This window comes from Chenopodium quinoa, unplaced genomic scaffold, assembly GCF_001683475.1.
Source record: "Chenopodium quinoa cultivar QQ74 unplaced genomic scaffold, ASM168347v1, whole genome shotgun sequence".
NCBI lineage: Eukaryota > Viridiplantae > Streptophyta > Magnoliopsida > Caryophyllales > Amaranthaceae > Chenopodium > Chenopodium quinoa.
The window spans coordinates 5,943,838-5,964,897 of record NW_018742951.1 but is presented as its reverse complement, the minus strand read 5'-3'; the positions used below and the strand labels follow the sequence as shown (position 1 = coordinate 5,964,897).

At 37.1% G+C, this 21,060-nt stretch overlaps 1 protein-coding gene across 1 annotated transcript; it reads left to right on the top strand.

The window, feature by feature from the left end:
* Positions 1-15,250: 15,250 nt before the first annotated feature.
* On the top strand, positions 15,251-20,661 carry LOC110728571 (potassium channel KAT1-like). Its single transcript, XM_021908210.1, has 11 exons — positions 15,251-16,944; positions 17,030-17,245; positions 17,330-17,485; positions 17,603-17,660; positions 17,749-18,066; positions 18,557-18,796; positions 18,908-19,006; positions 19,112-19,144; positions 19,226-19,411; positions 19,514-20,183; positions 20,337-20,661. Exons 1-11 carry the CDS (start codon positions 16,766-16,768, stop codon positions 20,471-20,473), a joined length of 2,292 nt encoding a protein of 763 aa, XP_021763902.1. The 5' UTR covers positions 15,251-16,765; the 3' UTR covers positions 20,474-20,661.
* The last annotated feature ends 399 nt before the right edge of the window (positions 20,662-21,060 follow it).

Sequence of the window (21,060 nt, the reverse complement as noted above, 5' to 3'; positions counted from 1 at the left end):
ACAAATTGAAATCATGAAAAACCCAAGTCATACATGCATATTCATCATGAAACAAGTTCTACTAACAACAACCAACCAATTACAACAAGGAAATCCCAATAACCATTTAAATCAAACAAGCCATGACTAACAATATCAATTATACCACATATCATACTTGAACATGTAAAACATGGTAAAACAAAGAGAAATTGAAGAAATGAGCTTGCAAAAGCTAGAATAACCATACCACAATTGATTGGAAGTAAGTAGAAATCAAGAAGTTTCAAGTCACTCAAACCCTAGAAATTAGGGAAAATTTAAGGAGTGAATTTTATGGGAGATTGTAGGAATTGAGTAGTGGATGTAAATGAAGTGAGGAGGGAAAAAGATAGGAGTGATTTTTATGGAGATTTGAGGTTGAAGGAGGGTGACTATGGAGTATTAGGGTGAGAAGGAGAAGAAAAGGGAGAGGGAGAGCCGAAAGTAAGAAAGTAAGAGTGAGAAAGCAGCGGCTCAAACCTTTTAATTCTGGGCAAGCTCGAAAAAGGTTCGGTCGGACCTTATGAGGTTCGGTCGGACCATAATAAGTTCGACCAAACTTTTTAAAAGTTCGGTCGAACTTTTGGATTTTCCAGAAACTGCCAGAATTCAGCCTAATTTGATTTCCAGAACAGGAGCGGCCGAACTTTCTGAAGGTTCGGTCGGACCAGCATAGGTTCGACCAAACTTATGAAAAGTTCGGTCGAACTCTTTGATTTTCGAGAATTCGACAGTTTTTAGCCCATTTTTGAGTTCTAGGGGAGGAGCGGCCGAACTCTTGGGTGGTTCGGTCAAACTTTTGCAAAGTTCGGCCGAACCTTGTTGCAGTTTGGTCGAACACCCCTAAATCCCTCTATCTTAAAATTTGCACAAAACTTCCCTTCAAGACACACTAAAAATACAACACAATCATGCCTAAGGTATATGGAAAATGCATTTCCTTTTTAAGGCAAGACAAACAAGAATACCAACACAAACCAAATACACGCAAAAACCATCAATCCAAAGTTGTGAAAGAAGAAAAGAAAACATCAAGCAAATAGAATAGAGGAGGGTTAGAAACTCGGGTTGCCTCCCGGAAGCGCTTCTTTAACGTCACTAGCTTGACGTACTTCACACATTCAAGAGATGAGATTGCATTGCATTGACTCAATCAAACCAACATGAGCATCCTCATAATAAAGCTTGATGCGATGCCCATTGACCTTGAAAGATCTCTTGTCGTCCATATCCCAAACTTCCAACGGCTCCATGAGAAAACACTTCCTTGACAACAAAAGGTCCACTCCACCTTGATAAAAGTTTCCCGGGAAACAATTTCATCCTAGAATTGTAGAGGAGTACCTTATCGCTTTTTAGAAATGCTTTCTTTTCAATGTTCCGGTCCGTGGCAATCCTTAGTGTGATTCTTATAGTTGCTAGCACACTCATAGGCTTCCAACCTTAGCTCTTCAAGCTCATGCAAATAAAGCCATCTTTGCTCTCCCGCGCTAGCCAAGTCGAAATTAATCTTCTTGATCGCCCATTGGTCCGGTGCTCAAGCTCCACCGGTAGATGACAAGATTTTCCATACACTAGACGATATGGAGTTGTGCCTATTGGGGTCTTGTACGCCGTTCTATATGCCATAGAGCGTCATCAAGCTTTTCTGACCAATCCTTCCTGTTCTTAGCAACCGTCTTCTCGAGGATTAGCTTTATTTGACGGTTAGACACTTCCGCTTGTCCACTTGTTTGTGGATGATAGGTAAGGCCGAATCTTTGGTGGACCCCGTGCTTTCTTAGCATCTTTTGAAAAGCACTATGAACAAAATGTGAACCATTGTCACTCACCACCGCCCTTGGAATACCGAATCTTGGAAATATGACTTTTTTGAACATCTTTATGACAACCTTGTGGTCATTAGTTGGGGAGGCAATGGCTTCCACCCATTTTTTGATACATAGTCGACCGCCACAAGGATGTATTGATTCCCATGAGAATTTGGGAATGGCCCCATGAAATCCATACCCCATACATCAAATACCTCAAGCTCAAGAATCGGTGTTGGGGCATCTCATTGCGCTTGGATATGTTGCCCGGTTCGTTGACCACCGGTCACAAGTCTTCACAAATCCCAAGCGTCCTTGAAGATGTGAGGCCACCACAAACCGCTATGCAAGATTTTCAATGCAGTTTTGTTGCTCCCATATGCCCTCCACATGGATCGGAATGGCACATCTTGAGCACTCCTTGCACTTGTTCATCCGGGACACACCTACGGAGCAAACCGTCTACTCCTCGTTTGTAGAGAATGGGATCATCCCATACATAATGTCTTGCTTCCCTTTTTTAGCTTCTTCCTTTGATTCTTGGAGAAATTGGGTGGGCATTCTCCACAAGCCAAGTAGTTTACCAAGTCGGCGAACCAAGGAAGCTCCTTTTCATTCAAGATGTAAAGCATATCATCTCTCAATTCATCACATATAGGGATTTCATCATCACTAGCTTGCACATTCTCTAGTCGGGAAAGATGGTCCGCAACCACATTCTCGGCCCCCTTTTTATCACGGATTTCAACATCAAATTGTTGGAGAGATAGGACCCACCGAAGAAGACGTGGCTTGGATTCTTTCTTTGCAATAAGGTACCTAATGGCTGCATGATCGGTATAAACAATAGTTTTGGAACCAATGAGGTAGTTCCAAAACTTCTCAAAAGCATGAACCACGGCAAGAAACTCTTTCTCTGTTGTGGTGTAGTTCCGTTGAGCTTCATTCAAAGTCTTAGACATGTAGTAAATCACGTGAAGCCTCTTCTCTATCCTTTGCCCCAATACTCCTCCAATCGCAACATCACTTGCATCGCACATAAGTTCAAATGGCAAATCCCATCTTGGCCCTTGCACAATTGGAGTTGAGATTAAAGCCTCCTTTAATTTGTTGAAAGCTTGGAGACACTCTTCATCAAAAATAAAGATGGCATCTTTTTGAAGAAGAGCATTTAGGGGTCTAGCAATTTGTGAGAAATCCTTGATGAATCTCCTATAGAAACCCGGCATGCCCCAAAAATGACCTTACTCCTCTCACATTGATTGGTGGGGGAAGCTTCTCTATCACTTCAACTTTGGCCTTGTCAACCTCAATCCTTTGTTTGAAATCTTGTGACCAAGGACAATTCCCTCTTCCACCATAAAGTGGCATTTCTCCCAATTCAAAACCAAATTGACCTTCTCACATCTTGTCAAGCACTTGCCCAAGTTGGACAAACAATCCTCGAACGAAAAGCCCCCTACCGAGAAATCATCCATGAAAACTTCCATTTCGGCTTCAAGCATGTCCCCAAAAATACTCATCATGCATCTTTGGAAGGTTGCCGGTGCGTTGCAAAGCCCGAAGGGCATCCTCCTGTATGCAAAGGTTCCATAGGGACAAGTAAAAAGTTGTTTTCTCTTGGTCATCCGGGTTTATAGGGATTTGAAAGAAACCCGAATAGCCATCAAGAAAGCAATAATACTTGTTCTTGGTTAGTCTTTCAAGCATTTGGTCGATAAAAGGGAGAGGAAAATGATCCTTGTTGGTGGATGCATTTAGACGTCTATAGTCTATGCACATCCTCCAACCAGTCACCGTTCTAGTTGAAATGAGATTACCATTCTCATTTTCAACTACGGTCATTCCTCCCTTTTTAGGGACCACATGAACGGGGGAAACCCATCTAGAACTCGAAATGGGGAAGATGATGCCGGCATCAAGGAGTTTGGTGATTTCTTTCTTCACCACCTCCCCCATTTGAGGATTGAGTTTTCCTTTGCCTCTCAATGGAAGGCTTAGCACCCTCCTCAAGTGTTATGTGGTGCATACATAAAGCGGGGCTAATACCTTTGAGGTTATCTATGGTATAGCCTAAAGCACCTTGGTGATCTCTCAAAACACCACATAACATTTGAGTTTGGCACTCGTTCAAAGAAGAATTCACAATAACCGGAAAAGTTGAATTGGGGCCCAAAAACTCATACCTTAGGTGTGATGGTAGAGGTTTCAACTCTACCATTGGAACACCCTTACCTTCTCTTGAGGTAGCTACTTCTAATGCATCATGTGTTGTAATTCCCATGCACACTTGCTCATTGCTTGGTTCCGTACTTCCTTCAAGCATCTCTTCATACAATGCCATCTCTTTGCTTTGGTCACCTATCTTTTCCTTGTTCAAAAGGACATTCTCAAGGGCATCGTTAGTAGTGAGCAAGTGCTCATGCATAGAAGTTACAATAGAATCAATAGTATCAATCATCATGCAATTATCAAGACTAGAGCTTGGATATTTCATGCTCTCATTCAAATCAAATTCTATCACCTCATCTCCTACTTTTAGTGAAATTTTAGCACTTTGAACATCTATTAAAGCTCCCGAAGTAGCAAGAAAAGGTCTTCCTAGAATTATTGAATGTTAACATCTTCATCCATCTCTAACACAACAAAATCCACCGGGATTACAAACTTCCCCACCCTTAGAGGAACATCCTCTACCTTACCCTTTGGGAATTTAATAGAGCGATCGGCCAATTGTAGGGTGATGTTGGTGGGTAGAAGTTCCCCTATCCCAAGTCTTTGGTATACCGAGTATGGCATTAGGCTAACACTAGCCCCTAGGTCACACAAAGCATTATCAATTTGCATCCTGTATATTGCACATGGGATAGAAAAGTTACCGGGGTCTTTTAATTTGGGTGGCATCTTGTTCATGATAATTGCACTACAATTCTCGGTGAGACTCACCGTTTCCACCACATCACACTTTCTCCTTCCACTCAAAATGTCTTTTAAAAAACCTAGCATAGTTAGGCATTTGCTTGATAGCATCGGTAAAAGGGATTGAAAGGTGAATTTGCTTCAGTGTTTCAAGGAATTTTCCGAATTGCACATCTAATTTGTGTCTCACAAATTTATGGGGATATGGAAGTCTTTGCAATTGTTTGGTTTCTTTTTCACTCTCTTTTTCTCTTCTCTCTTCACTCTCTTTTTCAAAATCTTTCTCTTTCTCAAATTCTTTTTCTTTCTCACATTCTTTCTCCTTTTCATTCTCATGGTTTTGCTCTCTCTCTTGTTTAAAATCACTTTTAAAGGGAGGCTCACTCATGTTCATTCTCTCATTGCTTTTTTTAGGAACACTTTCTTCCAAAACTTTACCACTCCTTGTTGATATAACATTTACAGGCCTCTTAGGATCTAGTCCTTGGGGTGGTAGTTTAGAAGTGCTAGTCCCTTCCTTCAAAGCATTGGCCAATTGTGAAATTGTGTCTCTAGCATTTTATTATGGGTCATCACTTCACTAAATTTCTTTTCACTTGAGGCCATGAAAGAATTGAACATTTTAGTTTGATTTTCCAACATTTCCTCCAAGCTAGACCTACTATGTGGTGCTTGTGCATAGTGGTTGTCTTGGGAAGCCCTATTACCTCTAACATTCGAATTGGACGCATTTTGATTTGAAGAACCTCTATTATTATTGTTGTTCCAATTGTTCCGATTATTAGAGTTTCCTCCTTGGTGAAATTGCCCTTGATTCCCATAGTTTTCCTTGATTATTATGATTATGGTTACCATAACCACCTTGTTGGTTGTAGTTACCTTGGGGATTTTGGTCCCTTTGGTTCCTATTTCCCCATTGATTTTGATTATGGTAATCGTAATCATTTCCTCTTTGGTTATAGGAATTCCCCCCTTGTTCTCTTCTATTTGGTGGTAAGTATCTTTGATTATCATTCCTATGTCTATTATCATAAGACAAGGCATTGACTTGTTCATTTTCATTTTCATTACTATCTTCGTATTGGGGTTGGGGTTGGAAATCATAATTACAAGAAGAGGTATCATGGTCATAAGACCCACAATTTTCACAAAACAAACATCCATGAGGCATATTATTAGAAGTAGAGGGAGAAGAGTTAGAATTCATACCTCTCCCCTTAGATTGGGAGGGATGCTCTTGTGTTGAACTAGAGGTCTCTAGTTTTGCCTTAATGGACGTCATCTCCTTTCCAAGGTTGGCGATTTGGGAGGTCAAATTGTTGATGGCATTAAGGTGATCAACGGAGTAAACCGCATTTCCTCCCTTGTTTAGAGAATCTCTCTCTCCTTCTTGCCAATCCATGTGGTGCCTCGCCACATCCTCAATTATCTCTATGACTTGTTCCTCCGTCTTGTTCATAATCGGGCCACCCGCTCCTGCATCCAAGCTAGTCTTTCCTTGTGGGCTCAAACCCCCATAGAAAATTTGAAGCACTTGATATGACGGAATGCCATGATGAGGGCACTCCCTTTGATATTCCTTGTATCGTTCCCATGCTTCATAAATGGTTTCACTAGCTTTTTGACGGAAACCTTGGATCAAAGCTCTTGCCTCGGCCGTCTTCTTTTGGGAATAGAATCTTCCTAAGAAAGCCGTGGTGACCTCGTCCCAAGTTCTCAAGGAGTTAGGCCTCACCTCCTTCTCAAGCCATTCAAGAGCCCTTCCTATCAAAGAAAAAGGAAACAACTTTAGTCTCACAAACTCTTGAGTTACCCCATTTACCTTGATCGTGTTGCAATATTTTTCGAACTCGTTCAAGTGTGCAAGAGGGCTCTCATGTTTTGCTCCACTATATTGCCTCCTTTCAATCAAATTAATCATTGCGGGCCGAATCTCGAAGTCATTGGCTTGAGTAACGGGTGGAGCAATGCCGCTTGAAGCTTTATAAGCTCCCGGAGTTCCCAACTCCTTTAAAGGTCTTTGAGGTGGTGGTTCCGCGTCACCCATTTGATCTCGATCCTCCTCGAAATTGGTCCCTCTAGCTGGGGGAGTAGTAAACGGCCTAGAACCGGCTCTTTTTCTCCTTCTATAAGTTTGCTCAATCTCGGGATCGTAAGGTACCAAGATCCTGTTATGAGTTCTGCGCATACACTCTCAACAAACGCAATTAGTACCAAGGCTACAAGTGTAGCCAAAAAGAAACAATCTTTTTTGAAAAAAATTTTATGGTGAACTAGACTCAAGTAATCAATTAGCTATCAACAACACCGTTCCCCGGCAACGGCGCCATTTTGATGGGCGTTGGAACGGTCGTACATTCCACACTCAATCAAACACATTTATTAACAAACACCTTACAAACCAAGCATAATGACAAGTAAGAGTTCGGTCCACAAGGAACGGGATATGATTGCCAAAGATCTTTACACTTAAGCTAACTCGAAGTCAATTGGTGAATTGGGGTTCGTCAAGAAGACAAACAAACTATGGTTCTAAATCAATGAATTAAAGATACTAGGGAATGAGATCCACTCAACCAAGGCAAATAGGTAAACGGGGAGTAAAATAGACAAGATATAGCAAGGACTATATGTAAAATCAACCTCATGCAATTAGAAAACAACTCACACTACTAAACTTAGATTCCTCATTAGTTTAGCAATAGATGATACATAATCAAATTACAATAAGTAATGACGTACTCAATTTACACTTCCATGTCAAATTAGGCATATCATACTATCAAGCTCCTTAGTCAAGGGTAGCTAAACCTATCATGAGGAACTAACAAGCAATCTCATATAATCAATTTAATTGCAATTCAAACATCAATGCTTCTCCCACATTTGCATAGTTAACCCAAAAGGTCGAGCTTCACCCAACCCCTAGCAAGAAGACTACTCACAACTCATGTTTATCAACATGCAATCAAGAATTAGGGTTCTAAATACTTCAATAATTGGGGAAAAGTGGTTAACAATTGAAATAACTATCATCCAATAACAAATTACCAAGAACTAGGAAGATTTAAATAACATGCAAATACCAAATAAAATCTGAAATTAAAAGGAAGAAGGTTGGAGAAATTACTAATTGAAGCTTCAAATGTTGAATACAAATTGCCAAACTTTGAGAATAATTCTTGAATTTCACTAATACAATGATTTGATTTGATGAAAACTAAGCTAAATTAATCCTAAGGAATGTTTCAAACTAAGAGAGGTTTCTGAAGACTAGGCTACTGTCCCCCATTCTCCCCCTCTTTTAAACGATCACAAAAGGACCTTAAATAGTCCGTACAAAATTGGCTGAGATCGGGAAAAGGTCCGACCGAACTCTGGGTAAGTTCGGTCGGACTCAGGGTAGGTTCGGTCGAACCTCCCTGATCCTTGTTTGGTCGAACTTTTGAGGTTCGACCTCTCCTGCAAAATTGCTGAAAACAGGTTTGACACTGCCTTCACTGCACCCTGGAGGTTCGGTCGAACTTTTGAAAAGTTTGACCACACCAAGGTTCGACCGGACCTTTCAGAGGTTCGGCCACACCTCCTCTTGCACTTCCTTTTCTTGCTTCCTCTCCTTCCCTTTTGCTCCTCTTGCCTTAGTCCATGGCTTCCATGCTTGGCCAAGGGGCCTCCCACCGTGCATAGGACCGTCATGGAACCTGCAGAAGATACCAAAGTTCACGAGAGCATGGGGATGATAAAATAATGCATAAAGATTATCAAAATAAGCATTACTTTTCATCAACACAAAAAGAAGCCATAAGAGGATAATGAGGTGGAAAAACCTAAGAAAAATAAGAGGAAAAAGACCTAAATACTACCCCTAAGAGTGACATAAATGTCACTCATCATATATCTTTTGCCCTATTATCAATTCGTTAGTAAAAAAATTGTTCGGGATCGCAACAGTTGTCGAATTCTCAAACACGTTCAAGCGAATCATATAATAATCATCCTTATGATTACACCAAATTGTTAGACCATCTCTCCGAAAAGGTTGTATATTTCAACAATGTGTGTGAGGGGTGTACTACAGTGCAAGATCTTCTCAAAGATCGTAGCTTTGATGAAGAAAATTAACCTTTATTTGATTCTATTTTTTGTATATGTTAATTTAGATTTCATTTGTATATATCGGATGACTTTTAATTAATGAATTGTTGTTGTTCAAAAAAAAAATTATTGCCTTATATAGAAAAAAAAATATATTTTCTCTCCTAATATTTGACACAAGTCAAACTTAATACACATGCCAATGCTCAAGTTTGACCTTTAATATATATAACATTAAACATTAGTAAAAGAAAAATATATATAAAAAAGTTGATACATGAAACTTTGTATTAATACTTACTAGTTTAATGTTATATATTTAATTAAATAAAATAAAATGGAAAATTTTGATTTTATTGAACTTTGTAAGGCCAACTTTATAATGTACGTATTTAACGAAATATTTCATGTTAAATTTTGTAAAAAGATTATAAAAAAAAAAAAAAAAAAAAAAAAGGTCAAATGGATGGCAGTAGAGGTGTCAAATCCGACCCGATTCGAAATCGACCCAAAAAAAAATCAAATTCACATTTTGATGTATATGAAACCATGACTCAAGCTTAAAGTAGACTCGACTTGGCCTGACTTAACGGAACCCAACCTATAATTGACACCCGTAGACGGAAGGCGTAATAATAATTATCGATGATTTCACAGGAAAAAGAATATTCCAAAACAAAAATAAAATAAGAAACGAGGGGTGGATTCTAATAATCTATGATTTTTGTACAGAAGAGGGGGGACCCGTTTCAATGAAAGAAAAAGGCAAAACGGAGGCAGCTGAAAAGGAAAGTGGGTCAAACCATATAGCGTATTTGGGACGTGAGATTATTATTATAAAACGTCGGCTATCAATGAATTCAATGGGATAAGATAGTAAGATACATACAATGCAAGAATCTATTTTCACACATATGGTTCTCATTTAAGCTTTTTCACATTTAATAGTAATCAATTAACCTAGTCTTCCTTGAGAGTTCTACTTTAACTTTAGTTCATCGAAGATGTAGACAAGAACCGTTTTATATAGGGACAAATTGGTATGATAGTTGTTGCAATGTGGCAATATTTCGAGATTGAGTAACGATAACTTCGAAATGTTGGTAGAAAGAAGCCTTCTATTGTTCATTGTATAGAATAGATGTCAACTAATTTATTCAGTCAAAGTCTTAGAAGTGATGTTTGTATAAATATCAAATCTCGCCTAAATTATTACCTTTTACGAGCTCTCTTCAAAGCAAACATAAATACAAGTATAAGTTTTTGGGACTTGACACAATTTGAATTTAAATAAATTAGTCAGAATTTAACAGATTTAAATGTCTTATTTATTTAGTCATATACCAATTTGAATCGAACATGCAACTGAACTATAAGATTGTGATGTAAATGAGATATGGGATAAACCGAAGCATGAAAAGACAATCTATTTCCAAATAGAATTGAACTTTTACATTATCTTGCCAGATTTGTTTGACCAAAAGAAGACTCTACACACACTTACGTTTTCTCCTACCTCAAGTTGAATTGAATATAAAAATGTTGACCTTCTCAACAGCAATATATATACCCCATTTCGTCAATCTGATAGTAATTATTGTACAATAGAAATTAAAATGTTAATACCACACACTTTGTACCTTAGAAAGATCATGAATCTACCAAGGTATACTTTTGCCTTAGTAACCTTACAGAGAATTCTTCTGATTATTCGTTCTATATATTTTTTTCTCTTAGTACCGACTTAAAAACAAATTTAACCTATCCATTAGGAGGGTAGCTTATGATTTTAATCAGAGTATTATCATTGCCCAACTTTTTAATTAATTTTTCCCTAACTACTTGTGATCAATCGGTTAAGAGCAACTCCAATGGCAAGCTAATTTTCAAATTAGCTTTCCATGCCACATAAGCTTTGAATTAATTATCATTTTAGGTACTTTGAAATCCAATGACTAGCTATTACTCCCTCTATCCCTTAATTTTTGCCCCATTGCCAATTTTTGGGTCAAATTTGAAAATTTTGACCATAAATTACCGTTATCTATAAAAGATACTCCCTCCGTCCCTTTATTAGAAGCCTATTTCTAATATTTATTACTCACATAATAAAGAGAAATAGACTTCTAATTTAGGGACGGAGGGAGTAATATAGTCATGATTGATCTTGTTAGATTCATCTCATTGTATATTTTATTAATATCACGTTTTTATAATTTTTACGTGAATGGGAATAAATATATATATACGTTTAAAGTCGCATCTCGGAGTCCGTGTAAAGTCAAATAGGGCAAAAAATACTAGGCAAAGAGGGAGTAGCTTACTACTTAAATGAACCCCACCTCCTTAATTAATAACCTTTTTATATTTTATTTTATTTTATTTATTTATTTATTTACAAGCAAATTAGTTTTGCCAAACTAATTGCATTTTCTAGCTCCAACAATTAAGCTAGTAGCTATAGATTATTTAATATTACAAGTAAGTCCCAAGCTACAATCATTGGAGTTGCTCTAAGCACTCTTCAAAAAAAAAAAAAAAAAAAAAAAAAACCACCACCTAACTAACTAAACTGGCTAAGCACTCTTAAATCGTAATGTATTGTTGAACTATTAGATGTATTATTTCTGTCTCAAAATACATTTTCCGTGTCTCTCATACTGCCTGTCCCATAATTTTTTATTTACATCTTCTCTCCGTATTTTTAAAAACATGTTATTTAATTAATTTACTTATATATAAGATAGCTCTAAAATAAAAGTCTTGTTCTCTTCACCTTAAAAATTTAACATTTAGTAAAAAGTAAACTCAGTTTAATAAAAAAATTAAGTTCGGTAAATATAATTTCTAATCACTAAAAAATGGTAGAGATCTAGTAAAAATAAGTTTTATTATGTAAAAAAAATTTCTATTCAGTAAAAATAATTCAATTAAAAAAAATTAAATAAAAAATTCATCATTTCAATTTAGCAAAAATAAGATGAAAGCTAAGAAATAGGGCCTAACATTCTTCTATGCATTAAAAATAAATTGGAATTTTTTATGATGGATGGAAGGACTGGAGTAGTATATATCTGACATATATATTCCTTCTATCTACAAATAACTCATCTAATATTCTGTATTAGGATGTGTACAGAAATTCAAAAAACATCTTTGTATAACCTAATTTGAAAATTTCTCACTCAATCCATGTGTTGCGACCAATATGGTGTATGAACTCTACTCTTTCTTTCACACGTACTCTCGTTCGATATCTTATGTCATGTGACTCCTTTTATCGACAAGCTAAGAACTTGTTTAATTCACCTTATTTCAGGACCTTATTATTTATTTCTAATCATATCACAAAAAAATAAGCTCATATCATATTAGAAAAAATAAGTTTTGAACACATTATATCTTTTTAGGCCAAATTAGAAAATAACACCTGCTAAAGACCCCGATTTTGTTTTTAACACCTGTTAAAAAAAAAGTTTTATTATAACACCTCCAAAAATCCCACAATTTTGGTTTCACCACCCACTAACAGATTTTTGGATGGAAACCGTCAGTGGGGCCACCATGTACACGTGTCAGTTGTTAATTAGTTTAAAAAAAATTTAAAAAAAAAAACCTAACCACCTAACTCAGCCAGCCACCGCACCGGCACCACCTGCGGCCAGCCACAAACGGTGGCCTTCTCCCCTGCCTACCCCATAACCAACCAACCACCAACCACCGACCACCAGCCATCGATTTTCGCCGCCGAACCACCTCTAACACCGGAAATCGGCTCCCCCACCCTTAACCCACCTCGAAAACCGCTATCATCCTTCACAAAGCCGCCAAAGTACGGTTCCCCTCCCCAACGCAACCCCCTTAAATGGACCTCCTCCCTTCCCGCACCGCCGAAACCGGCGCCCCCTCCCTTCCCACACCACTGAAACCGGCTCCCCTTCCTTTCCCTCAACCCAGAAACCGACCTCTTCCCTTCCCACCTTCGAAAACGGTCCAAGCTCCCGATGACTAAGGTTTCTGGGCTAGGTTGGGGTGGGGGAAGCAAGGGAGGTGTCGGAAATTGGTGATTGGCGCCGGAAATTGGGAATCAGGGTAGGAATTAGGGAAGGGGAAGGGAAGAGGCGACTGGCCGCAGGTGGTGCCGGTGCGGTGGCTGGCTCGGTTAGGGGGTTAGGTTTTTTTTTTTTTTTTTTAAATTTTCTTTTTTTTTAAGCCAATAAACAACTGACACGTGTACATGATGGCCCCCACTAACGATTTCCATCCAAAAATCCGTTAGTGTGTGGTGAAACCAAAATTTTGGGATTTTTGGAGGTGTTATAATAAAACTTTTTTTTTAACAGGTGTTAAAAACAAAATCGGGGTCTTTAGCAGGTGTTATTTTCTAATTTGGCCTATCTTTTATGTACGATTTTTAATCTTTAAAATATCTTTAATTTCGTTAAGAAAAAGTTTATAAAAAATACATATTAATGAAATACGCATTATTATGGTGAATTAAACGGGCCTAACTTTTACATAGCAATCATTTTAAATTCTTTTTACACCACGGTTTAACAAGAAATCTACTCACCTTGTCAAATCTATTAAATTGAGTGCCCTAAGTTAATCAGAAGAATATTTGATGACGAAGAGAGTTCACAAATAGTTGCAAACTTATTATCTAAAAAATGGAAAAATATAAATATATATGCAACAACAATGGTCAATGGATGCTGTGTGCCTTTACTCTTCCATAGACCATAGTTACTCAACGATGGATGTGTCACCTCAGGTTCTCAAGATAGAGCTATATATCCAATGTAAATTTGTCACTCACTTGCTCCTTTATTTCACATATGCTGCTATTTTGCGAATTCATTGCAACCACCGTCACCATCATCGTAGAAGCTTGCAAATCAATTTTAGCCATCGACATTGTCCTCTTCAAATACTTCATTAGATACCTTTTTATTTTATTAATTTATTTTGTTATACCGCAGTTGTCATATTGAACATATTGTACTATGTACTCTTTCCGTTCTGCAAACCTAGAGAAACTAAAAAGTGGGATAATGTATGTGGATACTTTTGTAATAAAGAGAGGAGGAATAGATCGAGTGTACTCCCTTAAATTTTCTTTCTTTAACTTTTTTTTTTTTTTTTTTTTTTTTTTTACGGACACTTTAACTTTTTCACTATTTACATAATAGTTTTGACTTGACTCTCTTACTTATTTATAAAACACGAATATTGTATAATATATTTTAGCATTCGTCATATTGTATACTTTCATATTATCAATTTTCTTATAATATACTAAGATGTTATTGGATAAAACAATGGTCAAAACCATGTCTCGACATGCGTATTTAGTAAAAGTGAAACACTTAAAAAATCACAAGGGGAGTAAGAGTTTTACTAAGTTAAATTGTACCCCAAAAATTGTGGTTGTGTTTTAAAAAGAAATTGAATAAAAAACTGTACGTTATACTACGTAAAAGAATTAAGGAAAAGTAATGTAAAGAAACGATGGTGGCCAAATTGGTGGTGGTGGTGGTGGTAGGGTAGAGGGTAAGATTGGAGGGGTTGTGGTGGTTGTAGAAGGAGCCAAAGGATGAGGAATGATTCTCTTTCTTATGTAAAACAAACAACTAACCAAAACAAAGGAATTGGCTTTCCTTTCTCTTTTTTTCACTTTGTTGATTCTATTCCATTTATCCCGTGCTAATCAAATGGCCATTTAAAACTTAGAAAAATAAATAATAATAAAAAGTGAATAAAACTTAGGTAAACGAAGGAAGTATATAACATTAATGCATGAATGTACAACATTTGTTTTAGAACCTAATTGTTTGTCCTTATTCATCCTCCTCAAATGCTCCGTTGGTGACTTAGGTGGAGCCTATACCCTAATTTACCAAAGTACCTAAGATATACGTTTAATTCAATTTAATTAGTTCGGTTTAGTCCGATCCAGGTTTGAATCCATAAACAACTCTAATTCATTTAATATTAATAGCCTAGTAAGATTAAGATAGGACTTAGGAAGTTAGGAGCAACTTGGTGCTAACTTTTCCAACAGTGGACCACAAAACTAAACCTCATGGGATTTAGAGGCAGTTAAGGCCATAAGGGGAGAGCTTCCATATCTATTGGACTGGATCCTCGCCTAACATTGAGCTGTCCTGTACATTACATAAGAGCGCTTTCATTATTAGGATATCTAATAATGGAGAGCTTCCAAACCTATTGGACTAAATTCTCATTTTAACATTTAAGTGCACATGGTAGGAGTACGTCTAGGAAATTATGAGTTGATGACCCCTTTCATTCAGGAGTATGCGATAGAGTACAAAATCAATCGTGGAACTCCAATCGCCAACTTAGTCTTTTAGTTGAATTAATCTCTTGACATGAATGTCACAATTCAAATCTCGATCTCATCCACACTACTCCCTTCCAGTGTGAAATATTTAGCATTCGGTGTAAGGATACTTAAGTTGCATCCACACTTCAAAATCAAAGTCTCTTTTTATGTGATTATATAGCTCAATCATAGGACTATTAATTAGTAATTAGTTAGTGATTTTTGTTTAGTTGATCATTTGACAATATGAGATCTTATAATTCCTTCACTTCAAAAAAAATAAAAAAGTTACATTTTCGGTATTTGAGACAAAAGAGAGATAAAGAAAGAGAAAAAAAACTTCAACTTTTTCTGAGACTAATCAAAATAAATTTTCTTCAAAGTAAACTAGTTCAACTAGTAGGGACAATAATACATGTTCTAAATGAATTTCATTATTATTCTTTATTCTTGGTTATTAACAAACCAAGACTATAAAAGTCGCGAATTTCATTCAATCAGCAGAATCTAACTCCGTTCAATTTTAATACAATCCAATCAATAAAATAATTTCAATTAAGTTATTAGAGGAAGAGGACATGACCTTATCCATTTAAGCTCTAACCTAAAACATATTAACAAAAAAAAAAAAAAAAAAAAAAAAACTAAAAATCATATATATTAAAAACTTGTTTATTGGACCATGTGGCTACTTCACATTATGCAAAAATCAAGAATCCACTGGGATAATCTGGTCCCCTTCCTTTCTTCAATTGTTTTTTGTGTGTTTTGGGGTGGGGTTTGGGGTGGGGTGGGGTGGAGTGGATGTGGGTCATCTTGAGAATTTGGCTTCCCTCTATCTTTAAACTATGAATTGGAATTTGGAAGTCAAAACATCAAAATACAATTAACTCAAAATCTGTCAACCCAATTTCCAGAATTGCCTATAACAAGTTTTCACAGCTCCCCTTTTCAAAATATACTACAGAATTTACTGATGCATTTCCCTCCTGCACCACCAATACTCGTCGTACTCGTTAACATTACCATTACCATCGACGCTAACTGTAAGTCTGTAACATTACTTCCAGTTTACATCAGAAACCTGTTGGTTTTTTACCCCGTAAACTAGCAATTTTCTGAGTGCTTTTCCTATTTCTCGTACCCATGGACCCAATCAAATTATACCAGCAAAAACTTAAAACACAAAAGAGACGTATCTCTGCCACATTAATTGCTCTATATCTCTCAATAACCCCACCCATGATCTTTCTTCAACATACACAAGATCTCTTCCTGGTCCATATGTACGTATACTTGCTTGCCAATTCTGTTGAGACATGAAAAGAAAGTTCGCGTTCACTAAATTTCTTCATCTGTCCAAGTACATGGCAGCTACGCGCTACTTCCTTGCCATCATACAGTCGTCTGACAAATACAAAAGATTCAAGGAATAGGAATAATAGATTCTTACCTCACTATATAAAACCTTCCAAACACAGCTTAGAAGCCTGCACAATAACTTTTGGACGCTCTTTTACTACAGCTTATCTGCTCTTGAGCACCACAAAAATTCTTTTAGCACTTAAGCATGTCCTTTTCTTGCACAAAATCATTTTTCAACCGCTTCTACACAGATGAGCTGAGGATTGAAGGTAGTAGCTATGGTAACGTGTTCTCTAGTGATATCCTGCCATCTCTTGGTGCTCGAATGAACCAAGCCATAAAACTCAAAAAACATATCGTTTCACCTTTTGATCCTCGCTATAGGTAAGATAGCCACATCCTGCAAAAATGAGAACATATTCCATGGTATATATGCAGTTTCTCATTGTTTACTTTTTAATATTTTCAGGGCATGGGAGATGCTGCTAGTTGTCCTGGTTGTGTACTCGGCATGGATCTGCCCTTTTGAATTTGCATTCCTTACATATAAACGGGATACAATCTTCATCATTGACCACATTGTCAATGGCTTTTTTGCCATTGATATTGTTCTTACCTTCTTCGTAGCATATCTTGATCGTAGGTCTTACCTACTTATTGATGATCATAAGAAAATTGCAGTCAGGTCAGAAACAGGAAGTCCTGCTGTCAGTTCTGTCATTTTAGCTGCAGAAATTTGAACTAAATTTTTTCTTAAATCTTCATACAGGTACCTATCAACCTGGTTTATATTCGATGTCTGCTCAACAGCGCCTCTTCAGACATTTAGCCTCATCTTTACTAACCACAATGGTGGACTAGGGTTTGAAGCACTTAACATGCTCAGACTCTGGAGACTTCGTAGAGTCAGCTCGCTGTTTGCAAGGTCCAAAACAAAACTCGGAATGAAACATTTTTAACTATCTGTGTTCTGCATTACAGTTCAGAGTTGACAAAAGATACTCATCAAAATTATAACTTATTTTCTATCATTGGACCTCAGGCTTGAGAAAGATATCAGATTCAACTACTTTTGGACCCGCTGCACTAAACTTGTCTCGGTAAGTCATCATGAACTTCACTTACCTTTTTCGTAGTCAACTACAATAATTGAGACGAAAAATTCTCATGGCTATGATTTTAATCCAGGTAACTCTGTTTGCTGTTCACTGTGCTGGATGCTTCTATTATCTGATAGCAGATAGATATCCTGATCCGAAGAAAACATGGATTGGTGCAGTAAACCCGGATTTTAAATCACAGAGCATAGGAAAAAGATATATTTCCTCGATTTACTGGTCTATTGTGACACTAACAACAACTGGTTACGGCGACCTACATGCTGAAAACACAATTGAGATGATATTCGACATCTTCTACATGCTGTTCAATCTCGGACTCACATCATACCTTATCGGAAACATGACAAACCTTGTTGTTCACTGGACCAGTCACACCCGAACTTTTGTAAGTAGCTTCAATTTTGCATCTCCTGCCAGCTTTAATAATATTGCAGAATAAGCTCCAATACTACTAGATAAAAACTGAAGAAACAATGCATACCATTCGCACAAGTCATAACTGAATTGTAGCTTCAAGCCTGCAACGTAAATCTTGTGTAGTAATAGCAACGAAACTAATTTAAGAACTTCATATCATCCTTGAGTAAAAGAAAACAAAAATACTCCAACTGCCTTATTGATAAGAAAATAATATTAAATTTTCAAGACTCCAAACATCTTGGATAATAGAAAGCACTAATTAGTCTAGAAAAACCAAATAAAATAATGAAAAGGGACCAGAAAGATAGATGTTTCAGACAACGACAATGAGATGGGGAAAGTATAAAAAAAAAAAAAAAAAAAAATAAAAAAAAAATTAAAAAAAAAATAAAAAAAAAATGAGTGAGAGAGAGACATAGGCATTAATTTATTGCTCGTTTCAACTGAATCTACAGAGGGATACAGTCAGGGCTTGTTCAGAATTCGCAACACGCAATCAGCTTCCTCCACGAATACAGGACCAAATGCTGTCACATATTTGTCTGAAGTTCAAAACAGACAGTTTAAAGCAGCATGAGACCCTGAATGATCTTCCCAAAGCTCTTCGATCGAACATTGCACAACATCTTTTTTTTCCCATTCTCCAGAAAGTCCAGCTTTTCCGTGGAGTATCACAAAACTTTTTTTTACAACTGGTAAGACATATTCTAACTCATCAAACTTCAAAACTATCAGTAAGACGCTAAAAAAAGTCGCTGCAGTATTTCTTCCAAATGATGATATACTTATGAAGTCCTTGTATACAGGTTTCAGACATAGAGGCTGAATATTTCCCACCAAGAGAAGATGTCATTTTACAAAATGAAGCGCCAACAGATATGTATATCCTTGTATCTGGTTCACTGGTAAAGTCTATTTGTCTCAAGCACTTTAAACAGCCAGGCATTCACAAAAGATCTGCTAGACTAATGAACTGTTTTGGGTTTTTTATTTTTTATTTTTTTTCACAGGACATGGTAGCTCACATTAATGGGCATGAACAGGTACTTGTGCTTTCGATTTAACAGTGACAGCATAAAGGAAAATCAATGTTCATGATGTCTGACAGTGGAAAGAATATGCAGGTTTTTCAAAAGATACTTGCAGGAGATATATTTGGAGATATAGGGGTCCTGTGTGACAGACCGCAGCCCTTCACAGTTCGGACCACAGAGCTGTCTCAGATATTAAGGCTAAGTAGAACTTCGATTACAAATTCTTTTCACACACACAAGGAAGACGGACACATCATTATGAGCAATCTATATCTGGTAATTTTTCTTTCATAGAAAGTGTGCAAAGCTAAAGAGTAACAGGTTGGGCTTGGTTTTGGTGACGGAGTGCTAATGTCATTCTCTTAATCTTTTTTGCAGAAACTCAAGTCTCTAGAAAGCCTAGGTTGTTTAATGCAGCCAGTAGTTGAGGAATATCTTTGTGGTGGATGGTTTCATGGTCCACACAGATGTAAGACGTGCTCTACAATTGGATGTGAAGCTCGATTCCATGAAAGTTCCTTGACCAATGAAGGATGGAAGGCCACTTATAAGGTGGACGCTAAAGAATTCCACAATCCAACCACATGTAGCATGGGCATTCAATCAGAGATCCAAAATGATCAGCCAAAGTTTTGTTCAGCTGTTCAGGATGAAGAACTTGGTGCAGTTAAGATTCTGGTCGATGAAGGTGCTGACACAAAGTGGGGAGCATCAAATTACTCAGTGCAACAAGGAAGTGAAAACAAATATAATGAACAAACACTTCATAGAAAAAGAGAATCAAGTGATAGGATTAGTATAGAGGCCGGAGAAATACAATCACCAGGGTTCCAGAACAACCATGAGAACCGAGAATGCAGCATGAACTATTGTAGCCAGGCAGTAGCAGAGATGTCTAGACCAAGCTATTCTGGAGTAGCAACTACAAATTTAAACAATAATATTAGAGTTATCATTCACGTGCAGTCACAAAGTGATCGTATGGAGAAGCAGTTTGGCAAATTGATTGTTCTGCCTGATAGCATTGAAGAGCTGTTCAGTATTGCAGGTAAACTCTTCTTTTAAAAGCCTTTAATTTAGAAAGATACGGTTGATTATGATGAAACCAGACCTCACTCTTAAACTCAATCGCAAAACTTATCTTTTCGTGCTGCTTCATCTATTGTGTATCTTTCTGATGTCAAACAACTGTGCACTGCAGGCCAGAAGTTCGGCGGATGCTTTACAAGAATTACCAGCACTGATAATGCAGAAGTAGAAGATATTGGTGTCATTAGAGATGGTGATCATCTATTTTTCTGCAATAACAGAGGTTCCAAAGAGTTCAATGCAATTTAGCTGCATAATTAGAATGCAAGTTGCAAATAAATGGAACTCTTCTAACCTCCTTCCAAAATAAATTTTGAGGAAATGAAAAGTGTATCATAGAACAGATGGGATAATTGGATAGAAAACTTGTAAATCAATTAAGTTCCTAAACTTACTGAAATTGAAAGGGAAAGCCCTCATTTGAGTGTTTAATTCAACAGTAGATTATTAAGAGGTTCAAAAACCTCTTTTTCCTTATAGCTCTCTATCTGTATTGTACGACAATTTTTCATTTGACATAACATTGAGACTTAACTGAAGTAAACTTAACTTACCACAACAATTGTGACCAACAATTTGTCATTTAAAGAGAGAAATTCAGTTTGGTCTATCGCATGACTATTTGATAAAACGATGCAACAGAAATAAACATATATATAATCTCACGAGAGTCACGAGTACCCTTGTGCATTAGTCTCCAAATTACAATGGGATCAGGAAGCACCTTTGAGGCTCTATCAAAATGACACACACAAAGACAAGATAGGCGGATAGCTGGTCTTGCAATAAGTATATCGAATTCTGACACTCCATCTTTTTCTTGCCAAGAGGGATGT

Excerpts from the sequence above, each read along its gene's own strand:
- LOC110728571 (XM_021908210.1), top strand. The coding sequence starts at position 16,766 with ATGTCCTTTTCTTGCACAAAATCATTTTTCAACCGCTTCTACACAGAT. Across the intron at positions 18,067-18,556 it reads CCAGTCACACCCGAACTTTT|AGGGATACAGTCAGGGCTTG; the intron begins GTAAGTAGCTTC and ends CTGAATCTACAG. Across the intron at positions 19,007-19,111 it reads TCCTTGTATCTGGTTCACTG|GACATGGTAGCTCACATTAA; the intron begins GTAAAGTCTATT and ends TTTTTTTCACAG.